Source organism: Erythranthe guttata, chromosome 6 (assembly GCF_056151865.1).
Source record: "Erythranthe guttata isolate IM_541 chromosome 6, IM_541, whole genome shotgun sequence".
Classification (NCBI taxonomy): domain Eukaryota; kingdom Viridiplantae; phylum Streptophyta; class Magnoliopsida; order Lamiales; family Phrymaceae; genus Erythranthe; species Erythranthe guttata.
The window spans coordinates 16,693,315-16,718,391 of NC_142538.1; the positions used below are offsets into that span (position 1 = coordinate 16,693,315).

At 33.6% G+C, this 25,077-nt stretch overlaps 4 protein-coding genes across 5 annotated transcripts; 2 read left to right on the plus strand and 2 right to left on the minus strand.

Moving 5' to 3' along the window:
• Positions 1 to 2,555: 2,555 nt before the first annotated feature.
• Positions 2,556 to 9,097, plus strand: LOC105955709 (pumilio homolog 4). Its single transcript, XM_088819987.1, has 11 exons — positions 2,556 to 2,769; positions 3,038 to 3,810; positions 4,804 to 5,482; positions 5,966 to 6,536; positions 6,779 to 6,920; positions 7,017 to 7,124; positions 7,214 to 7,426; positions 7,518 to 7,628; positions 7,833 to 8,027; positions 8,411 to 8,585; positions 8,713 to 9,097. Exons 2-11 carry the CDS (start codon positions 3,148 to 3,150, stop codon positions 8,742 to 8,744), a joined length of 2,889 nt encoding a protein of 962 aa, XP_088676113.1. The 5' UTR covers positions 2,556 to 2,769; positions 3,038 to 3,147; the 3' UTR covers positions 8,745 to 9,097.
• A 551-nt stretch (positions 9,098 to 9,648) lies between these two features.
• LOC105955423 (Cysteine proteinases superfamily protein) lies at positions 9,649 to 12,886 on the minus strand. 2 transcript variants are annotated; one of them, XM_012979139.2, is made up of 11 exons: positions 12,681 to 12,886; positions 11,809 to 12,165; positions 11,565 to 11,731; positions 11,386 to 11,459; positions 11,073 to 11,127; positions 10,840 to 10,914; positions 10,634 to 10,707; positions 10,465 to 10,513; positions 10,216 to 10,300; positions 10,040 to 10,096; positions 9,649 to 9,919 (listed from the first exon to the last, which is right to left on the minus strand). In XM_012979139.2, the coding sequence occupies exons 2-11, from the start codon at positions 12,131 to 12,133 to the stop codon at positions 9,870 to 9,872; spliced, it is 1,011 nt and encodes a 336-aa protein (XP_012834593.2). In that variant the 5' UTR covers positions 12,134 to 12,165; positions 12,681 to 12,886; the 3' UTR covers positions 9,649 to 9,869. The 2 variants fall into 2 exon arrangements, with proteins under 2 accessions (XP_012834593.2, XP_088676114.1); XM_088819988.1 differs by lacking the exon at positions 12,681 to 12,886 and adding an exon at positions 12,559 to 12,677.
• A 3,569-nt stretch (positions 12,887 to 16,455) lies between these two features.
• Positions 16,456 to 19,467, plus strand: LOC105955707 (Tetratricopeptide repeat (TPR)-like superfamily protein). The gene is made up of 2 exons (XM_012979493.2): positions 16,456 to 16,853; positions 17,954 to 19,467. The coding sequence occupies exons 1-2, from the start codon at positions 16,617 to 16,619 to the stop codon at positions 19,196 to 19,198; spliced, it is 1,482 nt and encodes a 493-aa protein (XP_012834947.2). The 5' UTR covers positions 16,456 to 16,616; the 3' UTR covers positions 19,199 to 19,467.
• A 38-nt stretch (positions 19,468 to 19,505) lies between these two features.
• Positions 19,506 to 21,147, minus strand: ZR3 (Zim17-type zinc finger protein). The gene is made up of 2 exons (XM_012979494.2): positions 20,974 to 21,147; positions 19,506 to 20,209 (listed from the first exon to the last, which is right to left on the minus strand). The coding sequence occupies exons 1-2, from the start codon at positions 21,035 to 21,037 to the stop codon at positions 19,725 to 19,727; spliced, it is 549 nt and encodes a 182-aa protein (XP_012834948.1). The 5' UTR covers positions 21,038 to 21,147; the 3' UTR covers positions 19,506 to 19,724.
• Positions 21,148 to 25,077: the final 3,930 nt, after the last annotated feature.

The following is a 25,077-nucleotide window of genomic DNA, read 5'->3' on the forward strand; positions in this document are numbered from 1 at the left end:
TACTGTCTAAGCTGCTAAATTACTGTCTCCAACAGTAATTTAACTATTAACTGACCTTTTTTTTTTATTTTGTTTTTTCTTAAAAAAAATTATTTTAGATTAATATTACTGTCTTGGCTGTTAAATTACTGTCTCCAACAATAATTTAACTATTTGAAACAGTAATTTAATTGTATGAGATAGTAATATTACTGTCTATCTTAGACGGGTAATTTTATTGTATTAATTAATTTTATCGTTTTGGCCTGCAAGCAGCGGCGGAACATATAAGGGGCACGGGGGGCTGTTGCCCCCCAAGATTAATTTTTTTTTAAGGTATTTTGGCATTATAGTTTTCAAATATTACTTTTGGCCCCCCTAAAGTTTTAGTAAATATGTGTTTAACCCTCAATTTTTTGTTTTTTCTCCACAATCTTATATAAATTATACTTGTATATATCATATTTAATATAAAAATATTTAATAAAATGATTAAAATTTGTATTATTTTATATAATATTTATGAATATTTACTTATTTTTGATTTTTTTTTTATCAATGTCTCTTAAAAATAATATGGGACGATGCCATTAATCTTCAAAATATTTAAGTGCAATACATTAAGATTTTTTTGCCATGCTTAAAATATGATAAAACTATAATATATATGCTATTTTAATTAAAAATTATCAATATAAACTTATTTTTGCTATGTCTTGTGAACCTAAATTTTTTTTCGGGGCGCTGCCCCGAACTCCGAAATTTTAGTTAGCCCCCCCTACATTTTGATCCTGGTTCCGCCCCTGCCTGCAAGTTTGCTGTCTTCGACTGTAATATTACTGTCTCCGACCGTAATATTACTGTCTCATGCAATAATATTAATTAAAATATAGCAGCCAAGATAGTAATATTAATTAAAATAATTTTTTTAAGGAAAAAAATCAAAAAAAAAAAAGTCAACACCGGAGACCGGCGATTGACCAACTGAAGAAAAAAATTCAGAAAAAAAAAATCAACACCGGAAAACAAAATCATTTTTCTGAAAAAAAAATAGTTTTTCAAAAAAATATTAAAATGGGGGTTAATGTGATATATTTGTTTAAATTCGGGGTCAATGTGTAATATTGAGGAAGTTAGAGTATAATGGATGGAATTGGTAAAAAATATATTACGGATGGTAGTTTAGACTAAAGACATGGGGATGAGTTTATTTGAAAGACTGATTTTTTTGTGGACCAATGTGCATTTAAGTCCTTTGTCATTTGCCCTTATATATTATTTCAATGTTAAGAAAATAAGAATTACAAATAAATTTTTATAATAAATTTGTATTATTAAAAAAGTCGGTTGGCCGATATTACCCGACCAACCGACATTTGAATAAACCGAAAACCACCGATCAACCCATTTATATATGTGTCGGTTAAAATTACCGGTCCGACAACAAAATTATCAGCCGATAAAAGCGGGTCGAAAGTGGGTCGGTTGGCCGATAAAATCGACCCATGCCCAATCCTAGTACACTCCTTTTCAAATCCCCTCTTTCTATCTTGTTTTTGTTTTTCATCGATCGATTAATTCATCTTCGCCGGCCAAATACCAGACAAGGCATACATACATTTCAACTCTTCAAGGAGTAAAGTTTAGATGGAGATCTTGCGGGTGTTAATCCGACACTAATCATCACGAGATGTTCGTCTGTAAAAGAGTGGTGCTATTTCCACCTCCAAAATATCTCAATTCACCACCAAAGATTATAAAATGTCATAAATACCCCTCATATTTATAATCCACCACCCTTTGTTATATTCACTTAATCCTCATGTGTTTTAAGTTATTTCTGTTTAATTTTTTTATTTAATTTATTTAATTTATTTTAGTTTTTATTATTATTTTTTTTTACTTTTTTGCAAGGAAATATTTATTAAAAAATATTTAAACTTCCATATCAAATGACTTACATATTATGTAATTTTGTTTTTTAGGAAACGAAATTATATTAAGTCAAACTGGCCAACTCTAGAGGAAGTCAGGACATTTCATCCAAGCAATCTTAATTTATTTCTCAAAAAACGTCAATTCCTGCTCTTTTTGACCTTCAAAAATATTTTTCTCTGACGAAAGTACTATTCACGAGAGGGTGGAATTTCCAGTAAAATTTGTGGGGGTTTTTTTTATAAATTTTTAATTAGTTTAGTTGTAGATAGTTTACATATTTAAAAAAAAATATAGATGAAAGAAGAAGAATAGGGTAAAATGAGAAATATATTTAATTTAGTGGTGAAATAAAATATTTTAAGGGTGAAAATAGCGTGTCTCCAGTGAAATGAAGGATGTAGGGAAAAAATAAAAATCTAGTCCTTACCGAAAAACTATGAACTTACATCTTACTCGGAAATTTAGCATATTCTTCTTTGACTGAAAAAAAAAAAAAAAAAAACATTCTCCAAGGAAATAAAGAAAGAGAAAAAAAGTATTTCTAAAAAAACAGTGAAACACCACGTGGTCAATGTGTCTAAATGTAGATAGTATTTACGAGCCGTTATTAAGTTATGCATGCACGTAAACGAACAATTATCAATCAGGAGAATAATGTTTTCTTTTTTTCTTTTTTCTTTGTTCTTTATTTTTTTTTTAAATCACAAAAATAATCTAGAACACTGAACAACACCCACATTATTTGGTTTATTCTCTCTCTCTCTCTCTCTCTCTCTCTCTCTCTACCATCATCGCGGTTTATTCTGAATTCAGAAATTTCAGATTACCCATTTCCAGAAATCACCATTTCTCGTGAGTTCCTTTCTTCTCCGACGACCCACATTTATTTTAATTTTAATTTTAATTTTATTTTATTTTCATGCATGTTTTCCTTCGTACGTTCCTGTAAATCAAACTCGATCCGCTTTTTCCTGATGAATTTGCATTTTTTTTTTAATTAATTAGGTTTTGTATAATTTCTTCATGATCTGAAATGCGCCATTTTTTTTGATTTTTCGAGATCTCCTTCCTCTGTTTTTTTTTTTTTTTTTTTTTTGTGTTTCCATTATTGGAAATCAAGGTATTTTGGGGAAGCGAATTTGGCGAATTAGGGCTTCGATTGGAATTTTACTATTTCCTCCCGGTGTGAATGCGGGGAAGAAATTGGGGATTTTTTAATAAAAATAAAAAATGAGGGGATCGAATTCGAAAGGGAATTTGGAGAGCAGCGCCACCTTGCAGAGTGAACTCGAATCGCTGCTCCTCCAGCAGCAACGTAACCGCGGTTTAATTCTAGAGAGAGAAAGGGAATTGAACATTAACCGTAGCGGCAGCGCTCCCCCCACCGTCGAGGGCTCCTTAAACGCCGCCAGGGCCCTCTACAGTTACCCCCACATCGTCAAACTCGACGGCGGCGGCGGCGGCGGCGGAAGTAGCAACAACAACGCCGCCCCCGCCCCCGCCCCCGCCCCTACTTTCTGCGTACTGACCGAAGAGGAGATTTTGTCTCACCCGGCGTATTTGGAATACTACTACTCGAACGAGAATCTGAACCCTAGGTTGCCGCCGCCGTCGCTATCGAGAGAGGATTGGCGGATAGCGCAGAGGTTTCGGGCCGCGGGGTTCAATCTGGACAGGAATTTAATGGAGAACGTGGGGAATTCGTCTCTGTTTTCGACTCAGCCGAATTTGTCCGTGAAGAAATCGGAAGACGATATGCTGGAGCTTAGAAAAGCTGCATTGAGGAATCTTTCGAGGAAAAGTTCAGTTGAATCTCTGGATAAATATCTCACTGGTGGTGCTTCCACTTCTGGAATGGGAGGTAGAAGGAAGAGTTTTGCTGATATTCTTCAGGTTTTTTTTTTTTTTTTATTTATTTATTAAATTTATGGCAAGTTATGAAGTAAGGTCAAATTATGAAAAAGCCCCTCTTATTTGGTTAATTACAACCATCTCCCTCAACTATGAATCTTCTTACATGTCCACCCTTGCGGTGTCTGTCAAATTTAGAGGAATCTTATAGATTATGTGGAATATTCTCCGGTCTGTACCCGTTTACCCCATTCGAGCTCCAAGATGTGTCTTTTGGCTTGTAAATATCAGATTGTAGTGCATCATAAACCGCATTTTTGTTCAAAACGGATTCAAAGTAGAGAATATTCCACGGAATTTAGAAGATTATGTTGAATTTGACATCATAAGGTTGTACGTGTAAGAAGATTCATAGTTGATGGGTGATTATAATTACCCAAACAATATGAACTTTTTCGTAAATTGACTTTACATCAGGGATGGTCGTAATTTAATCTTAAATTTATTTGTTTTCATGGATTTTGGAGTTTATTGCATTTGTACACTAGTATTATATTAAATTATCAAACAACCCGTATGATGCATTTTCTTTAGCGCAAACCCCCCCAAATCGTGAGTTTTATGGGGTAGTTTGCTAAAAAAAAATTGAATCGTAGGCGGTTTTGCGTATTTTTAACACGGGAAGTTTTTTAACAGTTATAGTAATGACAAGTTTGTTAAATGCAATAAACCCTTTAAATATCAGTATGCATGGTGGCTCTTGTTATTAATGTTTCTTGATGATGCATGTGGCATGCTCTGTAAATATGTTAAGTTAGTGGCAAAGTAAAGGTTCCGATGAATTTTCGTATAATCCAGTTAGTGTTTCTTGATATGTAAATGTCGATTATTTTCTCTCGTTTGTCAGCACCATAACGATGACCAACATAGAAAACAAAATATGATCATTTTATTCTATACTAAGTGACTTTTTTTTTTTTTTTTTTTTTCCGTAGCAATTTCACAACTTCAGTATATTTTTTGGCTATATTGCAGGGAGGATCGGGCCAGCCCGTGAAATCGAATCTGTCACGCCCCGCCAGCCAAAATTCAGTTGCAGACGTTTTAGAGTCAATGGCAAACAACCCCAACACTACTAATTCATTAGAACTACGAAACAAAGCAGAAGCAGAAAGAGCATTTGCCAGCTCATCATCCACCACCCAAAACCCTAGTCGAGGCCTTGTTACTATCGGCAACGGTGTTTATCTCGCCGAAAACCTAAATTCCATGCGAGGGGATTCTCGTAATTTTCCTCCACCCGGAATTTTCGAGATAGCTGACGTGGAAGCTTCTCTTTCCGGATTAAGCATGTCTAGAGGAGGCAATCATTACCATAATAATCCTCATGCAGAAAATATTCTAAAGTCTTCGCTTCAAATGGGGATTCCATTAAATCAGCAGCAGCAGCAACAGTATTACGGCGAAAATTCTCGAGCGGAAAATATGGCCCACAATATAAACAACTACGTAAATCTATCGAGGAGTAATAATGGATCGAACAACAGCCTTAATAATATGCCAAACGAGGGCGTGAGTTTTCCGAGGAGGACTTCTTCTACTACGAGCCTTCATTCTCAACAACAAAATCATTCCGATATTTCTAGTCACAGAAACAGTGGATATTCGGTTGACCAAAAACCTCGTATGGGGATCAGTAGTGATCTTAGTACAGGTAGTTTATTTATTTATGAACAAAAAAATGCACTTTCGCCCCTTATAAAATTCTCATATTCGCACTTCCCCCCCGAATATTCAAGAAAGTGAGTGTCCCCCTTCAAAATATTATTTTTGTTGCACGTTGCTCTATAGACAAATTCCGATGGGTCATTCATCGGAATTGAGTGTTTTTTGTTGCACGTTGCCCCTTTAAAATATTATTTTTGTTGCATATTGCCCCCTTAAAATGTGTCTTTTGTTGCACGTTACCCACCGGAAATTGGCTTTTGCAGCAAAGTGCAACAAAAATAATATTTCGAAGGGGGTTATCTCTTTTTGAATTTTTAGGGGGGGGGGGGGGTGCAAAAATGGGAAATTTATAGGGGGTGAAGTGGATTTTGTCCATTTATTTATTTATTTTCTAAATATCGCGATTGTGTCATTTAATAACTATATATTTAGAAGTTTTTCATTTCTTCGAGTGGTGCTAATAATGTAGATGGATTGATTTTGAGACCTAGTGTGCCACCTGGCATTCATCTCCACGTAGTGGACCCACATCAAATTCAATACATGCAGAAAATACCGAACTATGGAGGGGGGGAGCCACCTCATATTTCCGGAAACTCGAGTCGAGCAATGCAGTACGACGAATTGCAAGCTTTGGAGAAAGCTTATCTCGAGGCGTTGCTTTTGCAACAAGCGCAGCAATATCAGTCGCAGTTATTACAAAGACCTAGCGGAATTATGAATCATCAATACCACGCGGGCCCCACATTTAGTGGTCAACAGCACTCTTCTTCTTCCAGCTCGTCGTATCAAGGAAATGTGGTCAACTCTCAAGATTCGAGAGGCAGTTCGAAAACTCCCGTCCTTCAGAAGGAGAAAAGTACTCAACTGCCCCCGACGAGTTTGCGAAGCCCGAAGGGAGATCAATCCACCGTTACGCCACATCAGCAAAGTGGAAGCAGTTCGAAAGGAAGATTTGAATCGTTGTTAGAGGTGCTCAAGAATAATAAGGCGAAATCTTTGGATCTTTCGGATATTGTTGGTCATGTTGTTGAGTTCAGGTATGAAACAGCCAAAAGTTTGGGGTTTATTGCATATCGTACCCCTGTGTTATAGCGAATTTTTGAAAAAGCCTCATGTTATTAATATTAGCAAAACGAAAGAAAAAAAAAATAAAAAAAATTGCATTATAGGGGGGTTTTTGCTATTATTAATAACATGGCGACCTTTTTTAGCAATAAACTCATTAAATTTATCTCTCTTTTTTCAAAATATGTTTATTTTTTCGCGTATGATGATTCAGTACGGATCAGTTCGGAAGTCGGTTCATTCAGCAGAAACTGGAGACTGCTACTGTTGAAGAAAAGACGAAAATACTTACCGAGATTATTCCCAATGCTCGTGCTTTGATGATCGATGTTTTTGGAAACTATGTCGTACAAAAGGTATATATATATATATATATATATATATATATATATATATATATATTAAATAGTCTGTATTGTTAATGTAGTATTAATTTATGGTTGAACCAACAGTTCTTTGAGCATGGGATCGAAAGTCAACGAAAGGAGTTAGCTACACACATTATCGGTCATGTTTTGCCCCTCACTCTACAGATGTATGGTTGCAGAGTTGTGCAGAAGGTAGGCGTATCCAGCTCGTGTTTATTGCGTTTCTTTTCCGTTTGATCTTTTCTCGAGTTTTTACTAAAAACATTTGATTCTAATCACAGGCGTTGGAAGTGGTCGATGTGGAATTGCAGACTGAGATGGTGAAAGAGCTCGACGGTTCGGTTTTGAAATGCGTGCACGATCAGAATGGCAATCACGTAATTCAGAAATGCATAGAGCGTGTCCCGCAAGAACGCATTCAGTTTATAATATCATCTTTCTTAGGGCAAGTCGTCACTTTGTCCACACATCCATATGGCTGTCGTGTCATTCAGGTTCGATTTCGGCCCCTTTTTTTTTTGCTTCATTTAAATATATATAATCGTTTTATTTATTTTGTGTTCCTTTTTTTTTTTTTTGGAATAGAGGGTTCTCGAGCACTGCGGTGATCCGAAAACTCAAGAATTAATTATGGATGAAATACTGGGCTCCGTTTGTAAGTTAGCTCAAGATCAGTATGGAAATTATGTCATTCAGGTATTTAATAAGTCTGTTTTTGAAATCGATTGTTTTTGTTGTTAATATTAGCTGGCAAAATATAATCTCGGTGTTACATTACATTTTGGATTTTCGAATTCATCGAGACTACTATTTAAGAATTTTAATCTAGATTATACTTCAATCATTTATAATCTTGGTGTAACATTTATAACATTTTCCATCTTGTATTTGTATATATAGCACGTCGTGCAGCACGGTAAACCACAAGAAAGGGCTGTGATAATCGGGAAGCTAGCAGGACAAATTGTAAAGATGAGTCAGCAAAAATTTGCATCTAATGTTGTCGAAAAATGCTTGACTTTCGGTGGTCCAGAAGAGCGCAAACTTTTGGTCAATGAGATGCTCGGTTCAACCGACGAAAATGAACCATTACAGGTTTTTTTTTTTTTTTTTTTTTTTTTTTTTTTTTTTTTTTGAAATTTCATCTATGTTGGCATGTTAAAATGCATATTAGCTGAAAACAGTATCTTGTGACTCGAAAAACATCGTAAAAGTAAAGCCTCCAAATCTTTATTAGTAACGTCTAATTTGCTTTTCCTCGATCGGAATATAACACTTCAATTGCGAGAAATATTCAACTTTCTTCCGTTTCTACCCCCGATCTTTCCTCCCACTTTTCACAAACTCAAGGGACAACATTGAGAAGAAAATTTATCCACTAAAACCCGTTTTTTTTTTTTTTATTTTTTTTTTTTTTGTAATTTGATTAATTTTCGTACTTAATGATAACAAGAGTTGAAAATGAAAAAAAATGTCAGGCTATGATGAAAGATCCTTTCGGAAACTACGTTGTACAGAAAGTACTCGAGACGTGTGATGATAAAAGCAGAGAATTAATACTCTCTCGTATAAAGGTTCACTTGAATGCACTCAAGAGGTACACTTACGGCAAACATATCGTTTCCCGTATCGAAAAGCTCGTTGCAACTGGAGGTAAGTATTAATTAAATAAACCCTTTTCATATTTATTATCTTACTCCATTTTCTTTTTGTTACTCTATCGAAATATAATCATTAATCAACTCTCTTATTGATACTCAAAAAAATTGTCATTTTACAGAAAGGCACATAGGGCAATCCTCTCGTTCTTGAAATGATCCGATTTTGGTGAAAATATTTACGAGTTTTGTATATATATATATATATATATATATATATGGCCTCGTTTTCTCGACAAGGCTTCTATTCGGTGTAAATGGGGTAGTATTAAGATTGGTTGCGCTCATAATTTTGAGCTAATAATTAATAAGCTATTTTATTTATTTATTTATTTTTTGGTTTTTGTATATTATGGTCAGGATTTGGATTAGTATTTTTTGTTTATGTAAATGGTTCATAATATTGTGAGCAAATAAGGGTGTATAGAAACTTGATATGCAACACTCTATTGCTGTTTATGAATTTCAGCATTGTATTATCTATTTTTTTCGAAAATAAGTTTCGGACAATTTCTGATTTTTTTTTTTTCGAAAGTGAAAATTGATTCGACGATTCTGAAAATCGGAACTAATTCTGAAAACTAAATTTTTGGAATATCAGAATTCGTGCAAATCGTGTTTTTACTTGTATGTTTTTGGAAAATTTGTGGAACTCTCAGATGATTTTTCAATGTTAAGTTGGACCAAAAATTGAATTTATCTGTAAATTTATAGAGAGTTTTTATTCATATTAAAAACTTATCGGTGAAAAAAAAAATTTGAAAATCAAATCGGAACAAAAATTTTGTTCCAAATCGGATATTCTCAGCTCAATAATCTGATCTAACAAATCAGAGTTTAAGATAAAAATCATTAGGGGACTGAAATTTGATTTGATTTTCTTGTTTTCTAATAATAATTCAACTTTTAATCACATTACAGACAACCTAATTCAAGAAACTTATACAATCAAATGCTAAGTAATCTATAGAAATTACCTCAATTAATTCCATACGAATTTTTCACCTTTTAAATCGAGAAAATGACAATCGAATAACAATGAACGAACACACGCAGAATTCTGAATTGCTAAACTGCAAATTAAAGAAAAATGAAAGGTTGATATATTTACATGAATAAACTAAGTAACAATCAAAGAATAGATGCAATGCTTTTTGTGTCACCAAAATTGCTATGTACAATGGTAAGCAAAAAAAATAAAAAAAATAAATAAGTAGGAAACTAATGTATATAAAAGGCCCTCCCTGCTAAATTCTTTCAAAACTCACGACGAAATTCGTCACCACCACCACCGCTTCTTTTTCTTGCTCTCCTCCACGAAAGGCAATTCTACGAGCAATAAACATATATATAAATAAATAAATAAATAAATAAATAAATAAATAAGCACAAAACCAAAAAAACAATTACGTTTATTGAGTAAACGATTTAAAGAATTTAGTGTTTTACCTCCTAATGGATAAATTGAATTGTAGTGAACTTCTGCCCAGAAGCTCAAGAATATAACTGCATCAACACCAAAAACAAAACCGAGTAAAACAAATGACTGGTAATAGTTTCGAGCAAAACGAGACGAGGAAAAAAACGAAAAAAAAACGTTGGATTTAATCAAAAACAGAATTTACTTCTATTTGACTTCTGATTTTGTGGAAGTATCTCAATATAGCATGTATCCTTGAATGATGTTACGACAAATATCTTGATGCCAAACTGCCAACGAAAAAAATACAATTACATTTCCATTTTTTAATATAAACGCCAAGTCATGTGAATCAATAATAGACATAATTAAAACAATATTACTACATTTTGTGTATTAAACAAAATATACATATAACAATCATAAGATGCACATAAATACGAGAAAAAAATACCCAATCTGAAGCAGCCTGTAACGTGACATGATCACCCCATTCCCCGTTCCTGAAAAATTCATGCAAAATTTATTTATTTAACAAAATAAATATAATAAGCATAGATGCGAATTAAAAAAAAAAAATAAGAATAAAAAAAAAAAAAACGGGCTCCAAAGGCAATTTTTACTTGCTCATTTTCTTCAAGTATTCGCCGTAAGCCATGGGAACGTAATTCTCATACAATTCAGCTCGTGACTTCAGCTGTGATGGTTGAAACATAATAATTTAAAAAAAAAATAGTGTTACAATAGGGATTATATGAAAACGACAAAAACGGAATTATTGTAACTTATGCAAAATACAATTTAAAAAAAAAAAGTTGACAAGCAAAACCTGGTTCACTATTTGTTCTCTAACAAATTTGTGATGATCTGAGCTTCGATATATTTGATCTGACAATGAACGGAACTACATCGAAGACAGTAAGATAATTTACTAAGCCATGATCAATAAGGATCAATTATTACAAACCGTGGTTAGATAACTAACTAGGCATCATTAAGAAAAAAAATAATTAAGCACCAATTACATATATATAATGAATATATAGATGTCTAGAAACCAACCTGACAATTACCATCTCCCGATATTTTTAGTTCAACCAAATCATATAGCTGTAATCTGACATTCGCGAAAATAAAAATAAGAAGTAAACTTACAAGTTATGAACAGTCGAACAAAATGACAGTTATTATGGAAAATAATATTTCGTAATTATTTATTTTGGATAATCATGACGTATAATAATCAAGAAAATCAGTTCAAGAATCACTGTCGATGTTCGTTCTACTAATTGCTAAAAATAATATACATACATTATCACAGTAGTATAACTATATAAAAGGTCGTCAAAGAAAGAAAATGGAAACATTAAATAACCTGTCTAACAGCCGTTGATGATCTGACGTGGCTTCATCGACGGACGGGATTTCTCCATTAATCTTAGGAACATGCTGAAAACAATCACAAAGCACAGACGGGATTTCTCCATTAACATTAAAACAATCGATTCTTAAAAAAATTCACGAGGAAAAATACATCTGATTCAAAAAACTTACCGCAACTGGAACCATCCGATTCAGCCTTTTGCCCAATTCACCATCGAGAGCCGACTCAGATTCTATCTCCGGTAAAATATCTCGATCCTCATTCGTAACCGATAATTCTTCCAATTCACATAAACATGCTTCATTCTTTCCTGTCTTTCCGTCATTACTCTGATTTTCTGTACAAAAATAAATAAAATAAAGAAACTGCAAAAAAAAAAAAAGAAAAAAAAACCGTTAACCTGTATTTCTGTACCAGAATTCGAGTTTGTTTGCGAAGGAATCCAATCTTGAGCAAGAATAGATGCTTTTTGATGGTGTTCCCCGTTAGAAGTAAACCCTAATGCCTCTTCGTTATCAAGCTTCGATAATTCTTCTTGAAGAGCGTGAGCTATTACTTCGTCGTTCTCAACATAAGACCGTGTTTTTGGACTACATAATAAACCTTCTCTTACAGAGCCAGTCGAAGACAAGTCGTTCTCGAAACACGTAACAGTTTCCGGAGAACCGTTATTTGTTAAAGAGCAGAAATCTATGAGGTGTAGGCCCCACCGAACAATATCGGGATCTTGCTCGTACATACTGATATCCTTGTATATAATATTTTCGGGAGCTGAAAAAAAAAACGAGCAGCTTCGGTTCAAAGGAAAGTAAAAACATCCTCATTTCATATTGACATTAAATCTCCAAGCAACTCTACACAACTATAAATTTGAGCTTTCTCGAAACAATTACGGAACAAAAACCGAACCAACGGGCAAAAACGAAAAAAAACCGCATAGCATGTAGCCCTTCAAACAATTTCATCTTTTCCTAGTACCCTTTTTTTCTTATATCTTGACTGAAATTTAGTAATTAGAAGATTATTTGATTTAAAAAAAAGAGAAAAAAAAAAATTAGGGGTTCATCCCAAAACCTAAAATCAAGAAATAAACAATGGAGAATTCTTGATTCTAAAATCCAAACACCAATCAAATAAAAACCGTAATCTTTAAACAATACAAACCTTAAATATCAAGAATCAATTAACCATTTGCGAAAAAGAAAACGATCAATACAAAATTCATGTACGTATACGCGGTGTGTATACAGAGAAAGAGAGGCGTGTTGAATTGTATAACAACTAACCTTTCGATTTTGAATTAGAAGCGAAGAAAACCCAGATTCCGTTGTGGTAAACAATAAAATGAAGAAGTTATCTCTATCTATTTGGTAAAAAAGGTAAAAACCAAAACGGTAGCCGGTTGGCCGCGAAAACGGCGGTGATTGCCGCCGTTAGGGGGGGTGGGTGTGTTTGTTCAACTTCCTATGAGATCGGTACACGTGTACTTGGTATCGAAATTTTGAATTTTTTTGGTGATTTTTCGGACTTTTCATTTTAGGGTAAAATTCATTTTGCACCCCTGTACTATGATAAATATATCGTTTACCCCCCTGAAGTATTGAAAACATCAAATACCCCCCTGCCGTTAGTTTTTTTCTTCTAATTTCGTTAGTCAAACTCTTTGACCGACTATTGCAAAGAAATGTTGGATTTTTTTTAACGAAAATACCCCAAAAAATTTCTATATATAGATTTCAGGGCTTTTAGTTTTCATTTTTTGTGGGTTTTGTGCCGTTAGTTTTCCTATACATAGAATTTTTTGGGGTATTTTCATTAATAAAAAAGCCAACATTTCTTTGCAATAGTTGGTCAAAGTGTTTGACTAACGGAATTAGAAGAAAAAAACTAACGGCAGGGGGGTGTTTGATGTTTTCAATACTTCAGGGGGGTAAACGATACATTTATCATAGTACAGGGGTGCAAAATGAATTTTACCCTTCATTTTATTATGTAGTTTTTGATCTCGGGGTGAATATTTTCGTGAATTTATGACGCAATAAAAGAGCAATATTTTGATTTTTGAGTTCAATTCTAATTGTGAAAATGCATTTTTCATCCTTCAAGTTTGCACTAATTTCATATTTGACCCCCATATTTATAAAAAATACATTTGGTCCCCTATGTTTCAAATATTCAATACTTTTAATTAGTCATTTTGTTCAAATTTCCGTTAAAGCTAACGGAATAAAACATGTGCCCATCACTACCGTAGCTGACGGACTAACAGTAAATTGACAAAAATGACAAAAAATGTCAAATTACTAAAACACGAGGGACCAAATATTGTGAAATTGTTGCAAACTTAAGGGATGAAAACTGAAAATTTCTTGTGGGAAAATTATGGATTTCATATATTACGATTTGTGATCCTATCTTTTTCTTTTTATTTTTTCATAAAACAAAAGTGGACAACGAATGAACATACAGTCAATCATGTAGAATATATATATTGAGATGCTATACCCGGTGAAATATACCAAGTAATTTATAACCGTTACTGTAGTGAAATAACTTCCCATTAAGTATACATACACATGGATTTGTGAAATTATGTGTAAATCAACGGTTAATAATCGTCATATGTATTTCACCGAGTCTAGCGTTAAATAAATCTGTATGGAATAAATTTTCACTCTAGTCTCGTGTACACTCTTGTATTTATACTAAATTTCTTACCAATGTACTAGATATGTCACATTGGGTAAATATAATTATTTTTTCCTGTTTCTTATATAAATTTAAATTATCATATATCAAATTGGCTAACTTATATGCATAGGCCATAGCTTTGAAAAATAACCAACATAATCGATACACGAACTACCAAAAATACCATCAATAGCAAACACATATAATTGTAGTTTCATCCAATTTAATTGTATTCTATTTAAATGGGAGATAAAAGTGGATTAGAACATTCATAAATAATGAAATCTAAGAGATAATCACAAATTTGAAAAGAAATATTAAAGTTAATATGGATCAAAAGCTCATAATGATAATTCTCATCCGAATATTATTTAGCCTCATTACAAAATCTATATAAAGAGATTGTGAATGTTTTGCTATACCACCAAAAAACGAAAATGGAGTTGCAATTTCTAAGAATTTTCGTGCTCTTATTCCTCTGCATCGCAGCCAATGCAAAACCCACAAAAATCGACGATAAGCTATTTACGAATATCTGTTCCAAGACAAAGGCTCCTTACAGATGCACATCGTATTTGAAATCGGTCCAAAAGGATGGAGCGTCTTCCCTTGAAGGCGTAGGAGTAGCCTTTCTCGGCATCGCTGTTAACAGAGCCAAACAATCAACGGATTTGTTTAATCGCTTTGTTAAATATGATTACATTGCCAAAAAACATTATATGAAGGCGAAATATGAGAAATGTAGCGAACAATATAAGTGGGCCACGGAGAAGCTGAGTGAAGCAAAGGTGACTTTGAAAGCAGAAATGTTTTCACCGGTGAGAGATAATTTGGAAGAGGTGGCGAAAGTTCCTATTTACTGTGAGAATTTAACTAGATCAAGCTCACGTGATGTTATAGGAGCAAACGAGGAGTCGGATTTTATTTTCGACATTGCTTTAGCTGTTGTTAGAGAGTTGGAACGAAGCACTAGAAAATTTACTAGCCTTGCTTCCATAAATAACTAAAAAATGTTGGCGTATCAAATAAGTAATGATATGAATAAGATGTAAGCAGTAATTTGTTGTTGAATTTACGAAGAAGTTAATGCAAAATTGATCAATGTTTTTTTTTTATCTTATTAATCAAAGTATAATTTATGTATCTTCGTGTCAAATATCATTTTTACGCACATCATAGTTGATTTGTTCACTCTTAATTAAGTTGAGTAATATTATGTTCAACACAATTAATATTATTGTGTGACACATGAATATTAATTTTTTTTTATATATGAAAATTATAGAAATATGCGTTCCGGGAAATCGAAAAAAACCATGTAGCACGGAAACTTCAACTTGTCAACGTTTTCCCGTTTCTGAAACGTTTTGTGTTGGAAATTCGAAGATACCTGCCGGACACTTTATGGGTCATTTTTAAATAGTAAATTTTTAAATATTTTTGTCGCTTCCCCAATTATTTACATGATTTAATGATCAATTGCAAATTGATAGGTGATAGTAAAATTTATTTTGGAATATGTTTGTTTAAAAATATATAAAAAGAATTTATATATAAATAACAATTATATATGTTTATCTTATATCTTATATATAAAAGAAAGAAACGTTGGTAGCAACCCTAAAAAACTCTAATGATATTTTTGTAATTATTTATTTTTAATATTTTTTCTCTTATAATTTCTAACTATAATTTTTAACAATTATCAAAATTAAAACTAATCCGTGAAGAATCTTACCTTATTGCTACTTATGTAATTATTTATTTTTAATATTTTTTCTATACTAATTTTTTAACTATAATTTTCAACAATTATTGATCTCCTAATTTTCATCAATATATCTCAAATCTTAAGAGATAAAGCTAAAAATTCAATATGAATAATACTACATTATTAAATTTTATTATATTAGTGTACTATATTTTCTTATTATATATTAAATTGATTATTTTTTTTTCACTATTTAAATAATATCCCGTGCATCGCACGGGGGAAAAATGCTAGTATAGAATAATTATAAATATATTCCTACACTTTTAATATTTACATGTTTCCCCAAAAAAATTGTATCCCCATTTTTGGCACATGCTGGTTTCCGTATCCATTTTTCCGGTTCCCCGTATCGACGCTTCCGTTTCCGTGCTACATATGAAAAAAGTGATTGAAAATGAAGAATCATATATTTATAAGTAATAATATGATTCTTTAATATATATCCTTTTATTTTTATTTTAATCACTAAAATTTTATTTCCAAAATATATAAAACCTAAAAATAACCAACAAAAATAAGTATTTTTTATTTCGTAATATCCTAAGGGGCAACAAAAAATTAACATTTCTCGAGAGGCCCAGCCCAAAACACGAATTACCAAAAATACCCCCACCAATTTCCACACAGCCTCACTCTCACTCTTCCCATTTCTAGGGTTTTACTTCCCATAATCAATTCAAAACCCCAAATGCAGCTGAAATTCAATTCAATTCCACCAAAATCTTCCAATTGTTAATCCATCCAGAAAGCAGAAGAAATGGCGTCGACGTTTATGCAGCAGTTTGCGAAGAAGAGGAGTTTACTGAAACGGTCATCGAAGAAGTACTTGGAAGAAGCTCTTTACAAGAAGCTGCTCAGCGATGGCGGAGAAGAGCGATGCGTTAGGGAGAAGCTGAATCAGTTTATAGATTCCCGTAAAAGTGCTTTTAAATGGGAAGCTGGCCACAGTCTCAAGATTCTCCGCAGCCGAAAGCTCTACGGCCCTGCCCTCAAGGTACTGTATCCGAGTTTTTATTATTTTTAATTAATTTGGCAGTGGGGTTTTGTTATGGAAGGGTTTTGATGTGCACTGTTGATAATTGGATTTTTCGATTGCAATTATAAGAAGTTGTGTTTGATTTGCACACGCTATAGATCAAGATCAATGTGATACCTGCTTGTGTGGGTTTATTCGTGTAAAAGAGTGTTTTTTGACGATGAACGGCGATGCCGACTGCCGAGTCTTCTGGTTGAATCATGAGTTCACTAGATGTTTGTTTTTCCGTCTCTGATAGAACTTAATAACTGGATATGTTTGTTTTTTTTTTTTTTTTTCAAAATTACTCATCACAACGACATCGGTTTTTAGAAGAGCGTTAGTGGAAGGAGACTTAGGCTCCTTTTAGTCTACTTTAAATGGGTATTATCTAAATGTCGATTCCCGTCTTAGTCTCTGGAGCTTATCTAATAGGTCTATTTCTTTGGTCATTCTTCGATCAGGATATGACGATCAGTGACGAGCAGACCATTATTAATGGATCGACCACCCCCCAGCCAGAATGATTATTTAATAGATTTCCACCAAAATAATGTGGAACTTTTTTTTTGAAGTCTTAGATTTTCTATCTTATATCGGTTCGATTCTGGGCTGGTTGGTATAGTATATTTTTGAATTTGTAATACTCAATTGTATAGACAGACATCTCTTCGCATTCCCCATCTTGAAATAGTGGTAAAAGGACTAATATATCAGCTGCAGAGTAATTATACTTGAAAATTGTACGTACAATTTGTGAGTTGGTTCTCATTGTAAGAGGGGAAACTATTCTTGAACAGATGAATAAATTAGCTCGGAAGTTTGATTAAGACTTTAAATTAATGGATAGACCTGTCTTTATTTAAGATTCCAAGGTATTTAGATCCTAAGGAGACTAACTTGAAGTAGAAACTGGTATGTAACGATAATGGGTCATGGACATAAATCGAGAGCATTATTTTTTAGGAAGCTAAATCTAACCGAAAATGTATATCTGCATCAAGAAATTGCTTGTTTTAACAGCTTGATTTTTCTCTGAATATGTTACTGATTCTACCTCAACTATTTGTTTGGTACAGCTGTCGGAGGTAACGGAAAAAAGAGGAATGAACAAAACAATCAGTGATCAAGCGATACATCTCGATCTAATAGCAAAAAGTAGAGGCATTACTGCTGCAGAGGACTACTTTATCCGTCTGCCCGAATCATCAAAAAATCACCTCACTTACGGCGCTCTTCTCAATTGTTACTGCAAAGAGTCAATGACCGAAAAGGCCCAGACTTTGTTCGAGAAAATGAAAGAACTCAATTTGGAACTGGGCGCCATGTCATATAACAGCCTTATGACCCTACACTTAAAAAACGGGCTGCCAAAAATGGTCCCGACATTTATCCAAGAAATGAAAGCCAACGACATCATGCCAGATACTTACACATACAACGTGTGGATGAGGGCTCTCGCTTCTGTTAATGATATATCTGGGGTCGAGAGAGTTATTGATGAGATGAAGAGAGATGGTCGAGTTGCTGGAGATTGGACAACGTACAGTAATTTAGCATCTATATACGCCGATGCTGGATTATTTGATAAAGCCGAAAAGGCCCTTAAAGAACTCGAGAGCAAAAACGCCACCAAAGAGCTTTTGCCTTACCAATTCCTCATCACTTTGTACGGGCGCACTGGAAATCTGATTGAAGTGTACCGTGTTTGGCGCTCTTTGAAGCTAGCTTTTCCTAAAACTGCGAATTTGAGTTATCTGAATATGATTCAAGTCTTGGTTAATTTAAACGATATACCTGGTGCTGAGAAATGCTTCCGCGAGTGGGTATCTGGTTGTCCGGTTTACGATATTCGAATTGCGAATGCGCTGATTGGAGCTTATCTTAAAGAGGGTTCGCTCGATAAAGCCCAAAAACTGAAGGATCAAGTTCGAAGGAGGGGAATCCAGGCGAATGCTAAAACTTGGGAGCTTTATCTTGATTATTATCTGAAGAAGGGGGAGTTTAAATTTGCCGTGAAATGCGTTGCGAATGCGATTACTGCTGGTAGGGGGGACGGTGGTAAGTGGGTCCCACCCACTGCAGTTGTTAAGACACTGATGCAATATTTTGAGGAAAATAAGGATGTTTTGGGTGCTGAAAGCTTTGTTGAGGTTTTGAAGAAGTCGAAAGACGACGTCGGAGCTGAGGTACTTGAATCTTTGATTAAAACTTATGCAGCTGCCGGGAAAAAGAGTGCCGTCATGCATCGTAGGGTTAAGATGGAGAACGTGGAATTGAGCGAAGAAGGCAAGGAGTTGCTGAACGAGATTTTGGAGGAATGAGATTGTTTCGGTTCGTTTATCTCTCTGCCGAAATTTTTACTTTGAAAAGTTTCGAGTTTTTTTTTTTTTTCATGAAGTAGCTATTTAACTCGGTTTCTAGTGTTGGTCTAGAAAAGCTGATTAATTTGGTTGCAACTCTTTTCTTGCAAATGGGATTTGTTTTCTTGTACCCATTTATCTTATTTTGTATACAATTTCGAACAAAATTTTGTAGCTTTTAAGCAACCCAGTAATTGGAATTTGGAATAATGACAGCAGCCATTCTATAAGCATTTCAATGTAGACATTGTTCTGGTTCGATGCTATGTTTCGATAACGAACATAAATTCTCAAACTATCGTCGCTTGTAGTATGTTAAGTTATATTATTCTTGACTACAACAAATTGAAATAATATGTTCTAGCTGATAAACGTAGTCGGGGGCAACATGTACCCTTTTTCGCTGCGATTCATAAAAGAAAAACGGGAAAACGAGCAACATATAACTATGTAAATACCCAAACTCTCTCGTCTCGTCTCTCGTCTTTCAAATATTAAGATCTTTCTTGCCGGCAAGATCCTCAAGAGTGAGATTCAAAGTATCAACGGACCCTGTCTTCACCTTCTCACCACGAGCAGCCAGAAACTCCTCCACGCTACCGGGCTCTCCAAACCAACCCAATCGATCGGCAATTAAATGCAAGTTATTACAACCGTCGCATCTAGCAACAACCACGCCTTTGTCATACGATTCGCGACAGGCTGTCTTCATGGACCTCGTGTCGCAAACTGTGCATGTGAACATCATCACAAGGTCGTGCCTTTCCGATATTTTCAAGTTTGAATTCACTCGGTGCTCCACACTAGTCTCGTCTTTTTTTGGATCGGGATTTGAGCTTGTGCAACTTTCTCGTTCCTTCGAGTTTTTGACATCTGGAACACTTGACTCTGCAAGAGACTGAAATCTTCTGGTGTATTGCTCATAGTTGCGGTAGAATGCGTTTGTAGAAGGGTGAAATTTCCGAGAAATTTCTGCATCAATGCAAAGCGGAGAGAAGTTATTTATATAGTTAAAACTCTATAAAGTAATACAGTCGGGATCAGCCAAATTCTATTAAATTCTATTAATTTAGCGAAATATTAATTTAATGAAATAATTATTAGCACGCTGCTTTTGAGTCAACATATTATGTAAACAAGGTTGTTAAATTATCGAGGTTCTACTATTAGGCACCCATGATGGTCGATTCTAAATGGGAAAAAATCCGAAGTAGTTTTCGTACTCTTTCGATTCTGACATAAAACATCAAATAGGAAAAAGAAAAAAAAACACTATTAATCGAATAAAACACATTTCATTTCTGCAAGTTAGGGTTCATCAAAACTTTGGAAACCAATTGATTCTTCTTTACTGCAAATTGGAATAAGATAATTCAATAACTCAAAATCCCAATACTTAACAAGAAACTATCCCATTCGAAAACCTAATTAGAAAAAAAATGTCACAGCCTGAAACTAAAATTAGCTTCTGCGCAATACAAAAATAAAAAAATAAAAAATTCTCAATAATCAAAAAATCAAAATCAAAATCAAAATTAGACAGACTCTCAGCTGGTAAGCACAAAAAAAAATTATAATTTATTCAACACCAAAAAATTAAAATCAAAATCAAATTTTCGCTGACAAGTCTTAAAAAAAATTGGGCATTTGCTCCGAATACAAATAATACACACACACACACACACACACACACACACACACACACACATAGATATGCGTATGGCGGAGTGGGTTACCTGAGGGGAGGGGATTTTGGGGGATTTTTGCAGCGAGGAGTGAAAGAATTCGCCGAGCCGCCATTCTTCAGTTGCTTTTTCTTTTTAATTTTTAATTTTTCGTTTTCTCTGTGTTATTATATGTGAAAAATGGTTGGAAAACTTGCAGAAAAAGCTGAGATTTTATTGGGCACAAGAAAGAGGGCTAATTTGGAAATACTAATTTATTCGAAAAATAGTTTTGGGTAAATAGCACTTACCTCCCTTGTAGTTTGAACTTCGTGCACATGACCCCGTTATACTTTCAATATATCACATAACCCCCTTGTAATTTAATATAAACGCATCACCCGAAAACCCGAAACCGAAACACGGAAATTTGAAACCCAAATACCCCAAAACCAAAACCCGGAGGCAATGAAGTTGTAACTGGAGTTATTTCTTTGTCAGTGTGCCTAATAAAAATCCATATTTCCTCCATATTTCATCTGCATACATACAAAATATATATATATATATATACATATATACATATATATATATATATATATACATATATACATATATATATATATATATATATATATATATATATATATATATATATATATATATATATATATATATATATATATATATATATATATTCGAACAACTAGTGGTGAAACCAGGATTTTATAACGGGAGTCGGATATACATTAAAATAACTAAATTTCGGGGGTTCGGGAATCAAGAAACAGAGAGCCATTTGAAGTATCGGAGCCGAATATACATTAAAATGGTACGAAGGACTTTGAGTTAGCTAATCACCATGTATTACTCCTAATATAGGGTTATTAAAAAGGGATTATTTGAGAAAACCCTCTCATATGCATTGTATCATTAGACTAGATTCTTTTTTTTTTCCCCCTTTTTGAGATAAATTCAATGTATTTTATTCAGCAAATTATATTATTAATAACCTATTTTACCCTTTCTCAATTTCTTTTAACCTACCCACGTCTCTCCTCTAGCCGTCTATCTCATGGTTCGCCGGAACGGCGTCGGAACGGCCGTTCCAGAACGGGAACGGTGCCCTCCGTTCCGGAATCCGTAACCAGAACGGTTTTTCACCGTGACTCATTGGAACGCCGAGAAATCGGTGGGATGGGCGAGACGGAGCCACGGAACGGCCCTGACGCGGCCGGAACGGCACTAGAACGGCCGGAACAGGAAATAAAATTTTGAAAAAAAAAAAAAACAAATTTGGCTAAAAAAATTAAGGAAAAAAAACATAAAAGAAAAAGAAAGAAAGAAATAATATGATGGTGGTGGGCCTGGTGGCTCGTTAGAGAATGGAGATTTCCCTTAATCACAAATTTTAGGCCTCGCTCTTCAATTATATCTTACACAATTCTAGTTCGGTATTCTACTTGGTATTAATTTTGTTTGTATTTTCATAATATTCTTTATAATATTTATTTTTGAAATTGTAATAATATTTTGTATATTATTGAATTTCAATATTGTTATTAAAAGCATATTTGAAATATATTGTATTTTTTTAACACTTTAATTAAAATGTGTCCGTTCCGGCCGCGACGTTGCAACGGAACTGGAACGGCAGTGTCCGCGACAATGCACTCTTCCGTTCCGGCGAACCATGGACTCTATCTCATTCTCTTCTCTCCCTTCTCTCCACTCCACACCTCGCAGATCTATGCCATCTGGCTTACCCCTCCTCGTCCGCCAATGGTTTGCCGGTGAATGCTTCATCGCCTATTGAAATTTCTGAATTTATTGGTAATTTAAATTGAAGATTCGACAGATTTTTTGCAGTTTGTAATTGGTCATTCAGTCGCCAAATTGGTACACCACAAATGGAACCATCCATTTTGGATTTTTGGGTTTTTACTACTGATTTTTTAAGTTTCTCGTTTCTTTTTTTTTTTTCCTTTGTATCAAATCTTGGCATTTTTTGTTGGATTTATGTCAGCATATCAATCTAATAAAACCATGTCCGAAATTTATAAATTAAATGGGCGTAAATGTTGAATCTGTTGAATTAATTAGGTGGGCAATGAAAATTGTTTTCGGATTAACTTTAGGGTTGTTTTGTCATTTTTTAAATTTTTTGTTGTAATGAATGTCCATGAAATTGAAGAAGAATATTCAACCACGTCTCATATAATCACTCCTATGAATTAATTTAATATATTATTATTTTGGTGTTTTATAATAGCGGATTTTGATAAGACTATTGTGGATTTTAAGTTATTGTCCTTGTTTAGAAAAAAAAAATGAGTGTTTGTGTAGCGGTGAAGGTGTGCAAAATAGTTGTTTTTGTTATCTTTGGCAGTTGTTTTTTTCTATTTTCGTGATAAGTTTTGTTATTTTTGCAAATTATTTTTGTAGTGGATTAGGTTAATTTCTTAGTGGATTATGTTAATATTTGAGTGAGTTTCAATATTTTTTGTAGTGGATTTTGATGAGATTGTAGTGGTTTTCAAATTCTTGTTTTGGAGACTAATTTTTTAATGAATTAAATTTACACGTTGTCTTTTTTTTTTTTCCAGGTTCTTCCACAAGCGGAGTCATGGCAACAAGTGGGACGAGGTTGGGTGATGCTCGGGTGACTCTACAATTGTCTGCGGTGACGGTGTTTATTAAAGAGGATTTTTATAGAGGATTTGGGCAAATTTTTAGTGGATTTTCTCTTTGTAAATGTGATTTTTTATAGTGGATTTCTATATTTTTGTAGTGGTTTTTGATGAACTTATAGTGGATTTCAGACCAAATATACCTGATACATGCGCGTGCAATAGAGGAGGGGGTGTCGATGAGCTTACACTAAATAGTGGTTTTCGAACTCTCACGCGACATTAACTAGTGGATTACGTTAGAGGGAAGGGGGTTGACAACGTGTACAATGAATAGTGGATTTCTAACAGTGAATAGTGAATTTCAAATTCAGGCAGTGAATAGTGGTTTACATTAATTTTATAGTGGATTACGATAATTTTTTAGTGGATTTTAAGTTAATTTTTCTTTTTTCAATAGTGAATGTTCATAAATTTTAATGTGTAGTGGATTTCATTTTTCGGTAAACCTGCTTTTCACTAAATTTCGAAATATTTATAGTGAAAAAAAATTCGATAAGTGTGTAGTGGATTTCAATTTGGCAAAGTGAAAAAAAAAATCAATAAAAAATATTAATTAAAAGAATAAACTGTTTCAAAAAACAAAAAATTAAAAATAATAAACGAATAAAAAAATTGAAAAAACTAAAAATAATAAATAAATAAATAATTTTTAAGTAGAAAAAAAAACAATTTTTTTGAAAGAAAAAAAAAATCTGAATGTAAGGATTTGCATACTTACGTGTTTTTTTATTAATTTCCCATACTAATTATTCTTTAATATTATTATGAATATAATAAGGGTAAATGGAGTATTATGCTAAGTGAGGGGTTATTTCTAATAGTGAATAAAAAAATGGATTTATCCCTCTAATGAAATTGTATGAGGGGTTATCTCATATAACCCCTATTAAAAAACAAAATATCAAGTTAATGATATCTTACAATACCACATTGATAATTAATTAAGTTAACAAACAGAGAGAACATTCACATTAGTTCGTTTCCCTTCTTCAACGAGTCCGACTGGCTCACCCCTAGATCGGAATATATAAGCTTCGGCCCTTTATTGATTTATGCATTTTAAGCCTTCTTTATAGGCTTGGATGATCATTAATTAATGGGCAAATTACGGCCAATCTCCTGAGATATGGTTAAATTACGAAAATGAAACTTCTCATATTTGGGTAATTGCAACCACCTATTTCACTTATCTATTCTCTTACGAAAAAATATATATTTTCAGTAGATAAATTTGACACCGTAAGAATGGATGCTATGTAGAACGGAAACTTCAACCTCTTAAAGTTTCCCCGTTTCGGATACCTTTTGTGTCGGACACTCAAGGACACCTGCCGGACACCTCGTGGGCCATTTTGCACTGTTTAAAAAGTTAGAAAAATGTTTGAATAACAAATTTTTGAAATATTTTTGTTGCTTCCCTAATTATTTACACGATATATTGTTCAATTACAAATTGATATTTGATAGTGAAATTTATTTTGAA